This window comes from Rana temporaria, assembly GCF_905171775.1.
Source record: "Rana temporaria chromosome 7 unlocalized genomic scaffold, aRanTem1.1 chr7d, whole genome shotgun sequence".
Classification (NCBI taxonomy): Eukaryota; Metazoa; Chordata; class Amphibia; order Anura; family Ranidae; genus Rana; species Rana temporaria.
The window spans coordinates 99,754-115,428 of record NW_024404471.1 but is presented as its reverse complement, the minus strand read 5'-3'; the positions used below and the strand labels follow the sequence as shown (position 1 = coordinate 115,428).

Genomic DNA, 15,675 nt, shown 5'->3' with positions numbered 1-15,675 from the left:
CTCGGCCGGCATCCAGGGCGACGTGGATTTCGAGGTAAGTGGCCAGTCGGCCTCACGTCCTCGCTCCGCTCGCTCGGCCTCCTGGCTCTTTTTTTTAACATCCTCCAATCCACGGGGATGTTAAAGAATGAGCCTGGATGCCGGGCGAGGTTTGGAGATTTTCGTCGGGAAGTTTGCGCCTGCGCAGTCATTCAAGGAAGTTCCCCGTTAGGGGAACATTGAGGACAAGTCACCGGCTCTGTCGGCGGTGTACATTCCGGGGGTGCTGAACTGGTAAGCCGACTATCTAAGTCGCCAAAAGCTAGACCAAGGAGAATGGTCACTACACCTGGAGGTGTTTCAGAGTCTGTGCCAAAAATGGGGCACACCAGAGGTGGACCTTCTAGCGTCCCATCTCAATCGGAAGGTGTCGCGATTAGTGACCAGGTTGAGGGACCCGTGGGCGTACGCGTCCGGCGCATTGGTGGCGCCATGGGGTCACTATCGTCTAATATACACCTTCCCTCCTCTGAAGCTTCTTCCTCGCCTGCTGCGCAGAGTGGAAGCCGAGGGGATACCAACAATCTTGATCGCTCCGGATTGGCCGTGCCGTCCCTGGTTAGCGGACCTGGTGCGTCTGGTGGCAGACGTCCTTTGGCGTCTGCCCCTAAAGAGAAGACTTTCTGTCGCAGGGTCCTATCTTTCACCCTGCTTTACAGTCGCTGGCTTTAACGGCGTGGATGTTGAGAGCCAGGTGCTGAAGGACCGAGGTCTGTCGGGCTCGGTGATCTCTACCATGCTACAAGCACGGAAGTCCACTTCACGAAAGATTTACCATCGTACGTGGAAGGCTTACATCTCTGTGTGAGGAGATGAAATGGCACCCTCGGACATACGTGATGTCACGGATTCTGCTGTTCTTACAGCGTGGAGTGGATCAGGCTCTCGCCTTGAGTATGGTTAAGAGTCAGATTGCAGCTCTAGCTGTCTACTTTCAGCGACCCTTGGCGGCGTACCTTTGTGCAGGGGGTCCGGTATGTGGCCCCTCCTGTGCGTCCTCCACTGCCTCCATGGGACTTGAATTTAGTTATTTCGGTGCTTCAAGAAGCTCCGTTTGAGGACATTCGGAAGATTCCTTTGTTGACTCTGTCCCAGAAGGTGTTTTTTCTGGTAGTAATTACCTCGGTCAGACGGGTATCTCAACTGGCGGCCTTGTCCTGCAAGGCCCCTTACCTGGTCATCCATGAGGATAAGGTGGTGCTGCGGCCGTCATTCCTTCCAAAGGTTGTTTCGGCTTTTCACATTAATGAGGACATCGTTTTGCCATCCTTATGTCCTCGACCGAAAAACCCGAAGGAGGCCACGTTACATTCCTTCGACGTGGTTCGGGCCCTACGGGTGTACTTGTCTGTTACGGCTCAGTTTCAGAGGTCGGACTCACTGTTCGTGTCGGTGACTGGTCCTAAGAAGGGTCTGGCGGTTTCGTCGGCCACCATTTCTAGGTGGATCAGACAGGTCGTGCTCCAGGCCTATGCCCTAAAGGGGCAGGCGCCTCCCTTTCAGGTTACGGCGCATTCGACCAGGGCGATTGCGTCTATTTTACAGGTATGTAAGGCGGCGACCTGGTCGTCAATCCACACCTTCTCAAAATTTTACAAGGTGGATGTGAGTGCATCTTCGGATGCCTCCTTTGGCCGCAAGGTTTTACAGGTGGCAGTTTAAGGTTTAAGTTCCTCCGTTGAGGAATTCTGGTTTGTTTGGGGTGAAGTTTGGTTTGCTGTGTTTTTTTCCCACCCCTCGAAAAAATTTTGACACTTGGGGACGTCCCTAAGGTCAATGCTGCTGTGTCCGTCCATGAACGGAAGAGAAAATAAAAATGTTGTACTCACCGTAAAATCCATTTCTCTGAGTTCATGGACGGACACAGCACCCACCCCTCCTTTGTTTGTACTGCTTGTCTACGAACTGGGGCTGGATGTTCCAGAGAGTGGGATGTACCCGGGAGACACGCCCCCTGGGAGGTGCTGTACTGAGAGAAGTGTTTTTAACACTTAAAGTGCTGTTTTTTCTGCCTAATCTCTCCTGAAAGGAAAGGAATATAACCCTAAGGTCAATGCTGCTGTGTCCGTCCATGAACTCCGAGAAATGGATTTTACGGTAAGTACAAAAATCCTATTTTTACTTACCTGATCCCCGAATCTCCGTGGGCACGATCCACGTTGCTTTCCCCCAGCTCTTGTGGGCTCTTCATTGGATGATTGATAGCAGCGCAGCCATTGGCCCGGGGGCCGAGTGATCACTTGGGAGCACGCCCGCAAGCTAACCCCCTTGGGAGAGTACTTCCCAGAGGGGGAGTTAGCTCTTGCGGGGAGGAGCTGAGACAGCCGCCGAGGGACCCCGGAAGAGGAGGATCGGGGCCACTCTGTGCAAAACGAACTGCACAGTGAATGTAAGTATGGTATGTTGTTTGAAAAAAAAATTAAACCTTTACAAGCCTTTTAACCCCTTCACGGCAAGTGGTTACATAGCCTATATATATATATATATATATACACACATACATACATACATACATACATACACATACACATACACATACACACACACTGCCACCAGTGGAGTATATGACTGGTGTGGCGGTGATCAGGGATACTGACTGGTGATGAATTCATTTTTATTTTTTCTCTTCCGTTCATGGACGGACACAGCAGCAATTGACCTTGGAGTGGTATTCTTCCTTCTAGGAGATTGACTAGGCAGAAAACAGCACTTTTAACCCTTAAACACTTCACACAGCACGGTACCTCCCAGGCGGCGGGTCCCCCGGTACATCCCTCTCTGCCTCATGCAGCCCCAATTTTTTGCCTAGTGACAGGAGATGACATGGCTCTTCTGGGCCCATGTGCTCTGGAGATTTCTTTACGATTTCTCGCTTTTAATTTATTTTTTCCTGCATTTTTGGATCCTGGGATCTACAATCAATTGCCGACTGGGTGACGGGCTGGATCCTCGATCCTTGTAGTCCCCCCCATGTTCGGCCATCGAGCGTGTGCCGGGCTTTAGCTACATGCTGGGCCGTCCACGGCATGCCCCGTTGCTCCAGGGGTGGCCGGTGAGCTATACGCTCCAGGGCACACATATGACCGGTCTCTATGGCTTTGTCACAGTGTGCCGGGCCGACAGTCATGCCGTAACTGCGCGGACATTGGTTCTGTCTGGGATGCCTCCAGCCAGTGGTCACAGGACGGGTGAGTAGCATCCCCTTGCCTTGGCATGGTGGTTCGGCTGGTGCATTCCTGGGGAGGTCAATCGGGGATCCGCCCTACCTTCCTCTCTCCCTTCCTCTCTCCCTTCCTCTCCCTCCTTCCCCGCATTCTGGGTGGTCGGCCGTGAGGTGGGGGGTCCGCCTGGGGGGCTTGGGGCTGCGGCTGCTGTCGAGGGTGCTGTGTGTTTTTTATTATTGCCGTGTGTGCGGGGGGGGGGACCTGCAAGGGTCCTGTATTGTTTTTGCCGTTTTTACTGGGTTTATTTTACTGTGTGTGTTTTAAACGTGCTCGGCCGCCATTTTGCTGGTGACGGCAGCCTTTATTAAAGCGGAGTTTCACCGGTAATATGCTCTTTTTACCCTTAGATGCATGCTCATTTAGTCTAGGGGAATCGGCTAGTTGTTTTAAAATCCGAGCATTACTTACCGTTGTAGAGGGCGATCTTCTCCGCCACTTCCGGGTATGGGTCTTCGGCACTGGGCGTTCCTTCTTGATTGGCAGTCTTCCGACAGGCTTCGGACGGTCGCATCCATCGCGTCACAATTTTCCGAAAGTAGCCGAACCTCGGTGCGCAGGCGCAGTATAGAGCCGCACCGACGTTCGGCTTCTTTCGGCTACTCGTGATGCGATGGATGCGACCGTCGGAAGCCTGTCTTAAGACTGTCAATCAAGAAGGAACGCCCACTCCCGAAGACCCATACCCGGAAGTGGCGGAGAAGATCGCCCTCTACAACGGTAAGTAATGCTCGGATTTTAAAACAACTAGCTGATTCCCCTAGACTAAATGAGCATGCATCTAAGGGTATCAAAGGTTAAAAAAACATTTATGGGAGAACCCCCTATTTAACGATCTGCGGCCATTTTCTTGTAGCCCGCATGCTGTTTATTGCAATGTCGGCGGCCATTTTGGAAGGGGTTTTTGCCTCTAGTGACCGAAATAACGGCGCGAGCGGCTCCAGCACACTTCCTGAGGGACGGCACAGCACGGACAGCGTTCTAGCTTACACAGCAGCACTACAGCCTGGTCGGGTGGTGAGTCCTTTGGGGGGTCCCCTGCTCTCTGTTGCGGCCGGGAGTGTGGCCTGTGGGTCTTGCCTTGCAGTACAAGGGTGGCTTTGGAGTGGGTCAGCATGGTGTCCGAACCGGAGGCTTCTCCCCCTGACATGCCGTAGTTAACCCTTAGTGCCCCTGTTCCTGCTGCCTCCATGGATGCTGTGACGGCAGTCCTTGAGGCGTTTGTTGCCAGGATTGAAGCGGCGAGTGGCCAGAAGGGGGGTAAAAAGCGCCCCCTCCCTACGCCTTCTTCTGGGGATGTGTCTGACACAGAATCGGGCCCTGCTACTGCGTCCGGCCCTGGTTCCGTTATGTCAGAGCATGCAGGTCTATCCCACATGGACAGTGAGGATGACTCTGCATCAGGGTCAGCGCATGATAAGGCGCTTGTTGGAGCTCTTATCACTGCGGTTGCGGGATACTCAAAAACTTGAGGATTCGGCGGAGGCATCAGATATGCCGGTCCCTTTTGGGTTCCGCAAGCCACCCCGCACCGCAAAAGTGTTTACTTGTGTTCCTTATCTGGAAAAAATATTGTACAAGGAATGGGATCGGCCGCAGAACGTTTTTTTCTGTTCCTAAATGCTTTGTGGTCCGTTATCCGTTTTGAGGAGGATTTCCTAAAAAAGTGGACCTCCGTCAGTGGACCCCCCTGTGTCCAGACTGAACAAGGCGACCACGTTGCCTGTGGAAGGGGCTTCCGCTTTTAAGGACCCCGCAGATAGGAGAGCTGAGGCTGTGGCCCGCTCCATGTTCACAGTGGTGGGGTCGGCGGTGAGGCCGGTCTTGGCCGGGGCTCTAGTGTCGCAGACACTCACCGAACGGGCTAAGTTGTTGCTGCAGGAGCTGGAGGCGCAGAATGCCTCTGAGGTCTGTGTGAAACTGTCCGACCAGTTGGTGCAGGGCCTAAAATTTGTTTGTGAGTCGGCCCTGGATACGCTTCCCCTGCTTTCCAGGGCCTCCACCTACGCGGTGGTGCTACGCCGCCTCGTGTGGCTGAAGTGTTGGTCTGCGGACCAGTCCTCTAAAAAGGCCTTGGTGGATTTACCCTTTAAGGGTGAACGGCTTTTTGGGGCGTCTCTGGATGACATCATAAAAGATGCCACGGGAGGTAAGAGTACTCTGCTCCCTCAATCGGGAAAAGGTAAGGAGCCTCGCTGTAAGCAGGGGCCCTCCTTTACCGCCCCCAGCGTTTTTTTCGTCCGCCCGGTGCGGCAGGAAGACGCTTCCAGGACGCTAAGGCGCCCGCTGAAGGACAGAAGCGCCCCTGGTACCGCAAGCCCAACAAGCCTGCGGATATGTCTGCTTCCGCATGAAGGTCTGCCCCCGCCCGTGTCTTGGGTAGGGGGCCGGCTTGGTGGAGGTCTCTTCTTTCCGACCGTTGGGTTTGCGATGTAGTTTCCTCAGGGTAGAAGATAGAGTTTTTCTCTTGTCCGCCAAACGGATTTCCTTCCAACCTCCAGCTTCCTCTGGGTCCTCGGGGGGGGCCCTGTTTGGGGCTGTTCAGGATCTGCTGATCAGGGGAGTGATTGTGCCGGTTCCCTCAACGGAACGGTTTCAGGGGTTTTGCTCCAATCTGTTTGTAGTCCCCAAGAAGGAAGGGGTCCGTCCAATCCTGGACCTCAAGGCCCTCAACTGTTTTTTCAAGGTGCAAAAGTTCAGGATGGAGTCGGTCCACTCTGTAGTGGCGGTGCTCCATCAGGGGGACTTTCTGGCGTCCTTGGATATCAGGGACGCGTACCTGCATATCCCCATATGCGCAAAGCACCAGAGATTTCTGCGCTTTGCGGTCGGAGAGGACCACTTTCAATTTGTGGCCCTCCCTTTCGGCCTGGCCTCGGCGCCACGGGTTTTCACCAATGTGCTCGCTCCGATTCTGGCCCTGCTGAGGCAGCGCGGGATCGCTATTGTAGGATACCTGGACGACCTTCTCCTGAGAGCTTCTTCAGGCTCAGAGTTAGAAGAGGACGTGTCTATCACCTGCCAGAACCTACGGGAATTCGGTTGGTTGCTGAATGTCCAGAAGTCAGTGGTGGTACCGTCTCAGCATCTGGAATACCTGGGGTTAGTCCTGGATCCCTCGGAGGTGAGAGTTTTCCTTCCAACGGAGAAACTACAGACACTGCAGTGGTCGTCGCTTCGCTTTTGCATGCGAGTTCTGGGTCTGATGGTGGCCTCCTTCAAGGCGGTTCCCTATGCTTAATTCCACACCCGAGTGTTACAGAGAGAGATTCTGTCGTGTTGGGACAAGCTCCCTTCGTCTCTGGATTACCAGATCCGGGTGAGTCGCCTGGTCGGGTCCTCCCTGGTGTGGTGGCTGACGTCTCTGGTACTTCGGACCGGGAAATCGTTTCTGCCGTCCAATTGGACGGTGGTCACGACGGATGCCAGTCTCTCCGGCTGGGCGGGTGTCCAGTCAGCCCAGGGGCGCTGGACTCAGGAGGAGTCCCGTCTGCCGATCAATGTCCTGGAACTCCGGGCGATCAGGCTGTGTCTCGCCAAGTGGTCTCTGGGTCTACAGGACTGACCGGTCAGGATCCAGTCCGACAACGCCACGGCAATGGCGTATGCCAATCATCAAGGGAGCACACGGAGCTCGGCCGCAGTGGCGGAGGCCGCCCACATCCTCCGGTGGGCCGAAAGGTATGTCCCGGCTCTGTCAGCCGTGTACATTCCGGGGGTGCTGAACTGGCAGGCCGACTACTTAAGTCGCCAAACGCTAGACCAAGGAGAATGGTCGATACACCCGGATGTGTTTCAGAACCTGTGTCGGAAATGGGGCACTCTTCTAGCGTTCCGTCTCAATCGGAAGGTGTCACGGTTCGTGGCCAGGTCAAGAAACCCGTGGGCGGACACGTTGGTGGCGCCGTGGGGTCACAATCGCCTAATCTACGCCTTCCCTCCTCTGAAGCTTCTTCCTCGCGGAAGTGGAAGCCGAAGGGATACCAACAATCCTGATCGCTCCGGATTGGCCACGCCGCCCCTGGTACGTGGATCTGGTCCGTCTGGTGGCAGACTTTCCTTGGCGTCTACCCCTACGAGAAGATCTCCTGTCGCAGGGTCCTATCTTTCACCCTGCTTTTACAGTCGTTGGCTTTAACGGCGTGGCTGTTGAGAGCCAGGTGCTGAAGGACCGAGGCTTGTCGGTCTCGGTGGTTTCTAACATGCTGCGTGCACGGAAGTCTACTTCACGGAAGATTTACCATCGTACGTGGAAGGCTTACATCTCTGTGTGAGGAGATGAATTGGCACCCCCGTACATACGTGATGTCCCGGATTCTGCTGTTCTTACAGCGTGGAGTGGATCAGGCTCTCGCCTCAAGTACGGTTAAGGGTCAGATTTCGACCTTTGGCGGCGCACTCTCTGGTGCGTACGTTTGTGCAGGGGGTTCGACATGTGGCCCCTCCTGTGCGTCCTCCACTGCCTCCATGGGACTTGAATTTTGTCCTCTCGGTGCTTCAAGAGTCTCCGTTTGAGGACATTCGAAAGATTCCCTTGTTGACTCTGTCCCAGAAGGTGGTTTTTCTGGTGGCAATTACTTCGGTAAGACGAGTCTCTGAACTGGCGGCCTTGTCTTGCAAGGCTCCCTACTTGGTCATCCACAAGGATAAGGTGGTGCTGCGGCCGCAGCCATCATTCCTCCCTAAGGTTGTTTCGGCTTTTCACATTAATGAGGACATTGTTCTTCCATCCTTATGTCCTCGGCTGGCGAACCCAAAGGAGGCCACGTTACGTTCCTTGGACGTGGTTCGGGTCCTACGGGGTGTACTTGTCTGCTACGGCTCCGTTTCGGAAGTCGGACTCACTGTTCATGTCGGTGACTGGTCATAAGAAGGGTCTGGCGGTCTCGTTGGCCACCATTTCTAGGTGGATCCGACAGGTCGTGCTTCAGGCCTATGCCCTAAAGGGGCGGGCGCCTCCCTTTCCGGTTACGGCGCATTCAACCTGGGCGATTGGTGCCTCTTGGGCTTTCCGCCATCAACCCGCCTGGTCGTCAGTCCACACCTTTTCAAAGTTTTACGAGGTGGATGTGAGTGCATCTTCGGATGCCTCCTTCGGCCGCAAGGTTTTACAGGCGGCTGTTTAAGGTTGAAGTTCCTCTGTTGAGGAGCTCTGGTTTGTTTGGGGTGAAGTTTTATTTTGCTGTGTTTTCCCACCCCTCGATTTTTGCCACTGCTTGGGGACGTCCCTAAGGTCAATTGCTGTTGTGTCCGTCCATGAACGGAAGAGAAAATAGGATTTTTGTACTCACTGTAAAATCTATTTCTCTGAGTTCATGGACGGACACAGCATCCTCCCCTCCTTTGTACTGCTTGTTACGAACTGAGGCTGCATGAGGCAGAGGGAGGGATGTACCCAAGGGACCCGCCCCCTGGGAGGTACTGTGCTGTGAGAAGTGTTTTAACACTTAAAGTTTCTGTTTTCTGCCTAGTCAATCTCCTAGAAGGAAGTATAATACCCTAAGGTCAATTGCTGCTGTGTCCGTCCATGAACTCCGAGAAATGGATTTTACGGCGAGTACAAAAATCCTATATAGTGAGGGGGGTGGGTTTAGTGTCACCATAGTGAGGGGGGGGTGGGTGTTCAGTGTCACCATAGTGAGGGGGGGTGGGTGTTCAGTGTCACCATAGTGGGGGGGGGGTTTAGTGTCACCATAGTGAGGGGGGTGGGTTTAGTGTCACCATAGTGAGGGGGGTGGGTTTAGTGTCACCATAGTGAGGGGGGTGGGTTTAGTGTCACCATAGTGAGGGGGGTGGGTTCAGTGTCACCATGTGGGGGGGGGGTTTAGTGTCACCATAGTGAGGGGGGTGGGTTCAGTGTCACCATATTGAGGTGGGGTTCAGTGTCACCATAGTGGGGGGGGGTGTTTCAGTGTCACCATAGTGGGGGGGGGGTGTTTCAGTGTTACTGTAGTGAGGGGGGGGGGGTTTCAGTGTCACCATAGTGGTGGGGGTGTTTCAGTGTTACTGTAGTGAGGGGGGGGGTTTCAGTGTCACCAGGGCAGCCATCAGAAATTTTGGGGCCCCTCACACAGCTATAGGCATGGCCCCCCTGGAGCAGAGAACCCAGAGGGGGGGCTGGGGTTGCCGAAAATGACACTGGCATCTTACTCTTCTCGTCCTCCGGCCGCAAAGTGAAAGTGTTTTCTCTCTTCTCGCCTAGAAATAAGAGGGGGAGGGGGAATACAAAAAAATGTAAGTTCTTCTCCTCTCAGCCGCGAGCTGAGAATGGGGGTGCCCGGGGCCTTGGGAACATTCGGGCGGCCCCTAACAGGTGTAATGCCTGTACCCCCCCTGATGGCGGCCCTGAGTGTCACCATATTGAGGGGGGGTTCAGTGTCACCATAGTGGGGGGGGGGGTTCAGTGTCACCATATTGAGGGGGGGTTCAGTGTCACCATAGTGGGGGGGGGGGGTTCAGTGTCACCATAGTGGTGGGGGGGGGGGTTGATTTGATCTGGGATTATTTTTTATACACAACGGCGCGGGCACAGTAAAATCCCCATTCATAAAAACGGCAATGCCGTATTTGACTGCTCCTGTGCGCATGCGCGGGAGTGACGTCATCGCTGCTCCAGCCAATCACAGCGCCGGAGCAGCGATACCCGGAATTAACCTTCCGGCTATCTGTGAAGAGATGTCTGCGGCTGGAGGGGGAGACAAGGACGGCTTTGTGGGGCTTCGATTCTAAGGTAAGTAATGCATAATGAGCTAGTATGCTAGTCATACTAGCTCATTATGGCTTTGTCTTGCAGGTGTTTTAAAAAAAAAAAATGTTTACAAGGGTTTACAACCACTTTAAGACTTGACATGTTGGGTGTCTATTTACTCATCATAGCCTTATCTTTTATATGGGGGGGGGGGGGGTAAATTCTGCATTTTATAAAGGTGTGGAAATATCATGTGATGTGTGTCTTTATCCCCCAGGAGACTCGTGGCACCAGCCGTCTCTTCTCCGCCATGATTCTGTGGACTCTGGGGTCTCTAAAGGCACCAACCAATCGGGGTGGCACGGAGGATCGCGGGAAAGGTCTGACAGCGCCTCGCAGAGAGGAGCAAATGGGTGCGGCGGGACAAGCGCTTCCAGCCATCGTCATCGCAACGGCAACAACCTCTCTCGTAAGAATGCTTCCATGCAGGACAAGCAGTCGGCGGAGACCCGAGAGGAAAAGAACGCGGATAAGAAAAAGCCGCAGTTTGAGGAGGAGGATTTTGTACGTATTGAAATGCGGTTTGGGAGGGCGGGGTCTTTCCAGCGCTTGTATGTTAGTCAGCAAACCTTTGGGCCCATTGAATAAAGGGACATGCAGACACTTTGCCAGCTCCTAGCACCACGTCGGGCACTTTGCCTGCTCCTAGCACCACGTCGGACACTTTGCCTGCTCCTAGCACCACGTCGGGCACTTTGCCTGCTCCTAGCACCACGTCGGACACTTTGCCTGCTCCTAGCACCACGTCGGACACTTTGCCTGCTCCTAGCACCACGTCGGGCACTTTGCCTGCTCCTAGCACCACGTCGGACACTTTGCCTGCTCCTAGCACCACGTCGGACACTTTGCCTGCTCCTAGCACCACGTCGGACACTTTGCCTGCTCCTAGCACCACATCGGGCACTTTGCCTGCTCCTAGCACCACATCGGGCACTTTGCCTGCTCCTAGCACCACGTCGGGCACTTTGCCAGCTCCTAGCACTACGTCGGGCACTTTGCCTGCTCCTAGCACCACGTCGGGCTAGCCGTCCTTTCTTGGCCTGCAACTGGTTAGTTACATAGTATTGCGTGGTTGCGTGGCATTGCGTGGTTGCATAGAAGATGAGGATGAAAACACAAGTCCCCCCTCTCTGTGTGTGATTATATGTCGGTATTACATTGTATCTCTCTGTATGTTGTGGTCCTTCAGTTGATTATCTAATAGTTTTTTTAAATCATCTATGCCCCTTCCCCCCTAAGACCACCGCCTGTGGAAGGGAATTCCACATCCTTGGCGTTTTTTACAGTAAAGTTATAAAGAACACTTACCTGCTTGTATGGTGTCACTGCTGGATGAAGCACTGAAGACTCTCCTTCACCAGCAGGAATTATGACACCTGAGAAGAAGCTGGCGAGGAAGTTCCTTGTCATCTTCTCATCCAGAGCTGCTAGGATGACACGCGCTTCAGTCGGCATTGCTATAGTTTACATGAAAAGGTTAAAAAGTGTGCTGCGCTAATGGCTGAATAGTAACCTGAATAACCAAGGTATAAAGATAGGTGTCTAAGTGATCGGGTACAATAAATACATATGTGACCAATCTGTGTATATCTGATAAGAAGAATCTCAAAACATAAATGCTGACATGAATCAAGCAACAGTTCAATGAGGGGTCCATATAAATCGTCTCCAATGATAATGATATCCAATCTTCTCACAAAGATGGGAGATGGAGAACAATTCAGAATCCTCGGGATGAATCAAATGGCTATAAGATGGGAACGCTTACCATGTGAGGTGGACCCAGAACCCCTCGGGGGAGGGTCAAACAGGCAAAGTAAGTGATGACACCGGCACTTCAGATGATCATCTCTGGTGCGATCCTGAAATTTCTCCCGCATGTTTTAATTGCTCAGAATTCAGTCGCTGGCTCCCAGCAGCTCGGGGTTATGGATAGCAAGAGCGATGGTATTCCTCTGGGGATTTGGGGCGATGGTATTCCTCCGGGGATTTGGGGCGATGGTATTCCTCCGGGGATTTGGGGCGATGGTATTCCTCCGGGGATTTGGGGCGATGGTATTCCTCCAGGGATTTGGGGCGATGGTATTCCTCCGGGGATTTGGGGCGATGGTATTCCTCCGGGGATTTGGGGCGATGGTATTCCTCCGGGGATTTGGGGCGATGGTATTCCTCCGGGGATTTGGGGCGATGGTATTCCTCCGGGGATTTGGGGCGATGGTATTCCTCCGGGGATTTGGGGCGATGGTATTCCTCCGGGGATTTGGGGCGATGGTATTCCTCCGGGGATTTGGGGCGATGGTATTCCTCCGGGGATTTGGGGCCTAACATGAAATATAACAGGAAAAAAAAAAAACCTCCACATGGCATAAAACAAAAATTAACCAAGGGGGATATAATAAAAAACACACAAAAACTGAAAATAAAATGTAAAAATCCAGCGATGATTACAAAAGGTGATCACTAATAAAAAGGGCGCAGTATAGGCAGCAAGCATAGAACCCTACGCATTTCGTCCTATGGGAATACCATCGCCCCAAATCCCTGGAAGAATACCATCGCCCCAAATCCCCGGAGCAATACCATCGCCCCAAATCCCCGGAGGAATACCATCGGCCCAAATCCCCGGAGGAATACCATCGGCCCAAATCCCCGGAGGAATACCATCGCCCCAAATCCCCGGAGGAATACCATCGCCCCAAATCCCCGGAGGAATACCATCGCCCCAAATCCCCGGAGGAATACCATCGGCCCAAATCCCCGGAGCAATACCATCGCCCCAAATCCCTGGAGGAATACCATCGCTCCAAATCCCTGGAGGAATACCATCGCCCCAAATCCCCGGAGGAATACCATCGCCCCAAATCCCCGGAGGAATACCATCGCTCTTGCTATCCATAACCCCGAGCTGCTGGGAGCCAGCGACTGAATTTGGAGCAATTAAAACATCCGGGAGAAATTTCCGGATGGCACCAGAGATGATCATCTGAAGTGCCGGTGTCATCACTACTCTTACCTTTGCCTGTTTGACCCTCCCCCGAGGGGTTCTGGGTCCACGTCACATGGTAAGAGTTCCCATCTTATAGCCATTTGATTCATCCCGAGGATTCTGAATTGTTCTCCATCTCCCATCTTTGTGAGAAGATTGGATATCATTATCATTGGAGACGATTTATATGGACCCCTCATTGAACTGTTGCTTGATTCATGCCAGCATTTATGTTTTGAGATTCTTCTTATCAGATATACACGGATTGGTCACATATGTTATATATTTATTGTACCCGATCACTTAGACACCTATCTTTATACCTTGGTTATTCAGGTTACTATTCATCCATTAGCGCAGCACACTTTAACCTTTTCACTTTTCTCACATATTATCTGTTTGTTTTGTGCTAGCGGCTGCCTTGTCTTTATTTAGCAGCGCTTTTTTTTTCACCTTTCTTTTCACATATATTTTACATGGGCCTTGGACTAGCCGGTGGGCTTTGGGCTTTCCCGGTGGGCTAGTGTGACGTGGGCCTTGGACTAACTCGGTGGGCTAGTGTGACGTGGGCCTTGGACTAACCCGGTGGGCTAGTGTGACGTGGTCCTTGGACTAACCCGGTGGGCTAGTGTGACGTGGGCCTTGGACTAACCCGGTGTACTAGTGTGACATGGACATTGGATTAACCTGGTGGGCAAGTGTGACTTGGGCCTTGGACTAACCCGGTGGGCTAGTGTGACGTGGGCCTTGGACTAACCCGGTGGACTAGTGTGACGTGGGCCTTGGACTAACCCGGTGGACTAGTGTGACAATGGCCTTGGATTAACCTGGTGGGCAAGTGTGATGTGGGCCTTGGACTAACCCGGTGGACTAGTGTGACTTGGGCCTTGGACTAACCCGGTCGGCTAGGTGACATGGGCCTTGCACTAACCCGGTCGGCTAGTTGACATGGGCCTTGGACTAACCCGGTCGGCTAGTTGACATGGGCCTTGGACTAACCTGGTCGGCTAGGTGACATAGGCCTTGGGCTAACCTGGTGGGCTAGGTGACATGGGCTTTGGGCTAACCTGGTGCACTAGTGTAACGTGGGCCTTGGACTGCCCGGTGGGCTAGGCGACGTGGGCTAGGTGACGTGGGCCTTGGGCTAACCCATGGGGCTAGGTGACGTGGGCCTTGAGCTAACCCATGGGGCTAGGTGATGTGGGCCTTGGGCTACCATTGGTTTTATGTCTTGCTCCTTTGTACATGTTTCTTTCTCGTACATCACGGGACACAGAGCGGCATATTCATTACTATGTGGGTTATATGGAGTACCTTCAGGTGATGGACACTGGCAATCTCAAACAGGAAGTGCCCCTCCCTATATAACCCCCTCCCATAGGAGGAGTACCTCAGTTTTTACGCCAGTGTCTTAGGTGTTGGTCATGGTTTAGCTTACCTCCACATCCTTGGGATTAAGGTGGGCTAACCGGTTCTGTCCAAAGGCCTCAGTGCTAAAGTGGTCAGCAACCGGACCCCAAACCATTGGGGTATAGCCCATAATGCTTTCTGTTCAGAGAGCTGGACCCTGGGCCCAGAACTTAGAAACCTTTGGGGGCCTAATGTTTCTGTTGCCAGGGTGCTATATGGGCCCAGGACAGTGGCTCCTTCATAGGAACCCAGGGCCTGAAGGTCTAGACGCCACCCACGGAGATGGGGGAAGATTGGACCTCTTGCTGTGCAAAAGTCCTGCGGCATGGAGCAGGTAAGTATTGGGGGAACTTGCGGAACTTGGTTCTTAGCAGGTTCCCTGCAGGGGGTGCACAGGGGGACATGCCTGGGTATGCTCTGCATTGGCAATGAATCACTATGTCTATGACAGAGACAGGATGATTCAATCTTTTTCCCCAGTAATAGGTGACCTCCCTGGTAAGTGTTGTTTAGCTGGGCTGCTGGCGCTAGGTGTGGGATCTCTGTGAGAGGGCTTTTTCCCATGCTATAGAGGAGGTCTGTGACCTACCTAAAGGGCTTACCTGCCTGGGTGCCTGCGCTGCTCCGTCCTCCTCCATGTGTGATGGCCCCCGCCGACGGGCGCGCGCAAACGCGTGCCCGAGATATAAAAGATTTTTCGCGCCATTGCCGTGGTGGGGGCGTGTCCCTGTGGGCGGCGAATCACAAATAAAGGAAGGGGAGGCCCTTCCATTAGCTGCCAAGAGCTCAGTGTCGTCCTGAGCTAGAGGAGAGGAGGACGCAGAGCGGAGCACGCCGAGGACACCCGGTGGCGAAAGGAAATATTGCAGTCTTTTCTAAAGACTGTTAAACCTACAGATAGGTTTCTTTTCCTTTTTTTCAGCAGATGGCTATTGGCAATACTTAGTGGGAGACTAAGTGGTTTATTTTCCTCTTCAATATAAAAAGAAAAAAAAAAGGAAAAGGGGAAAGAACTGCTGATCTCCTTTCTCAGTTTGGGCGTTAGTCTCTATCGCTCCCAAACCGGCAGATCCCCTTAGCTACGTCTGTGGCTGGGTGATAGCAGGTGTACCTCGGTATTGTACCATGGCTTCTGGGTCAGAGGGTACAAAGGGTGGGGATTCCCCCGCAAAATCCGAGGGCTCAGACACGGCTATGCCGCTGCTCTCCCCACAGGACATATCAGGGCACGTCTTGATGGGACCTGGGGGATCTGGTGCTGGGGCTGATCC

The 15,675-nt window shown here is 53.3% G+C and overlaps 1 protein-coding gene across 3 annotated transcripts in view; it reads left to right on the top strand.

Annotated features, from left to right (window-relative positions):
• GPBP1L1 (GC-rich promoter binding protein 1 like 1) overlaps positions 1-15,675 on the top strand; it is a 76,234-nt gene that overhangs the window by 17,584 nt on the left and 42,975 nt on the right. For all 3 annotated transcript variants that reach the window (XM_040334374.1, XM_040334373.1, XM_040334376.1), the window contains exon 4: positions 10,226-10,512. In XM_040334374.1, coding sequence (XP_040190308.1) covers positions 10,226-10,512 — 287 coding nt within the window. The remainder of the gene's footprint in view (positions 1-10,225; positions 10,513-15,675) is intronic.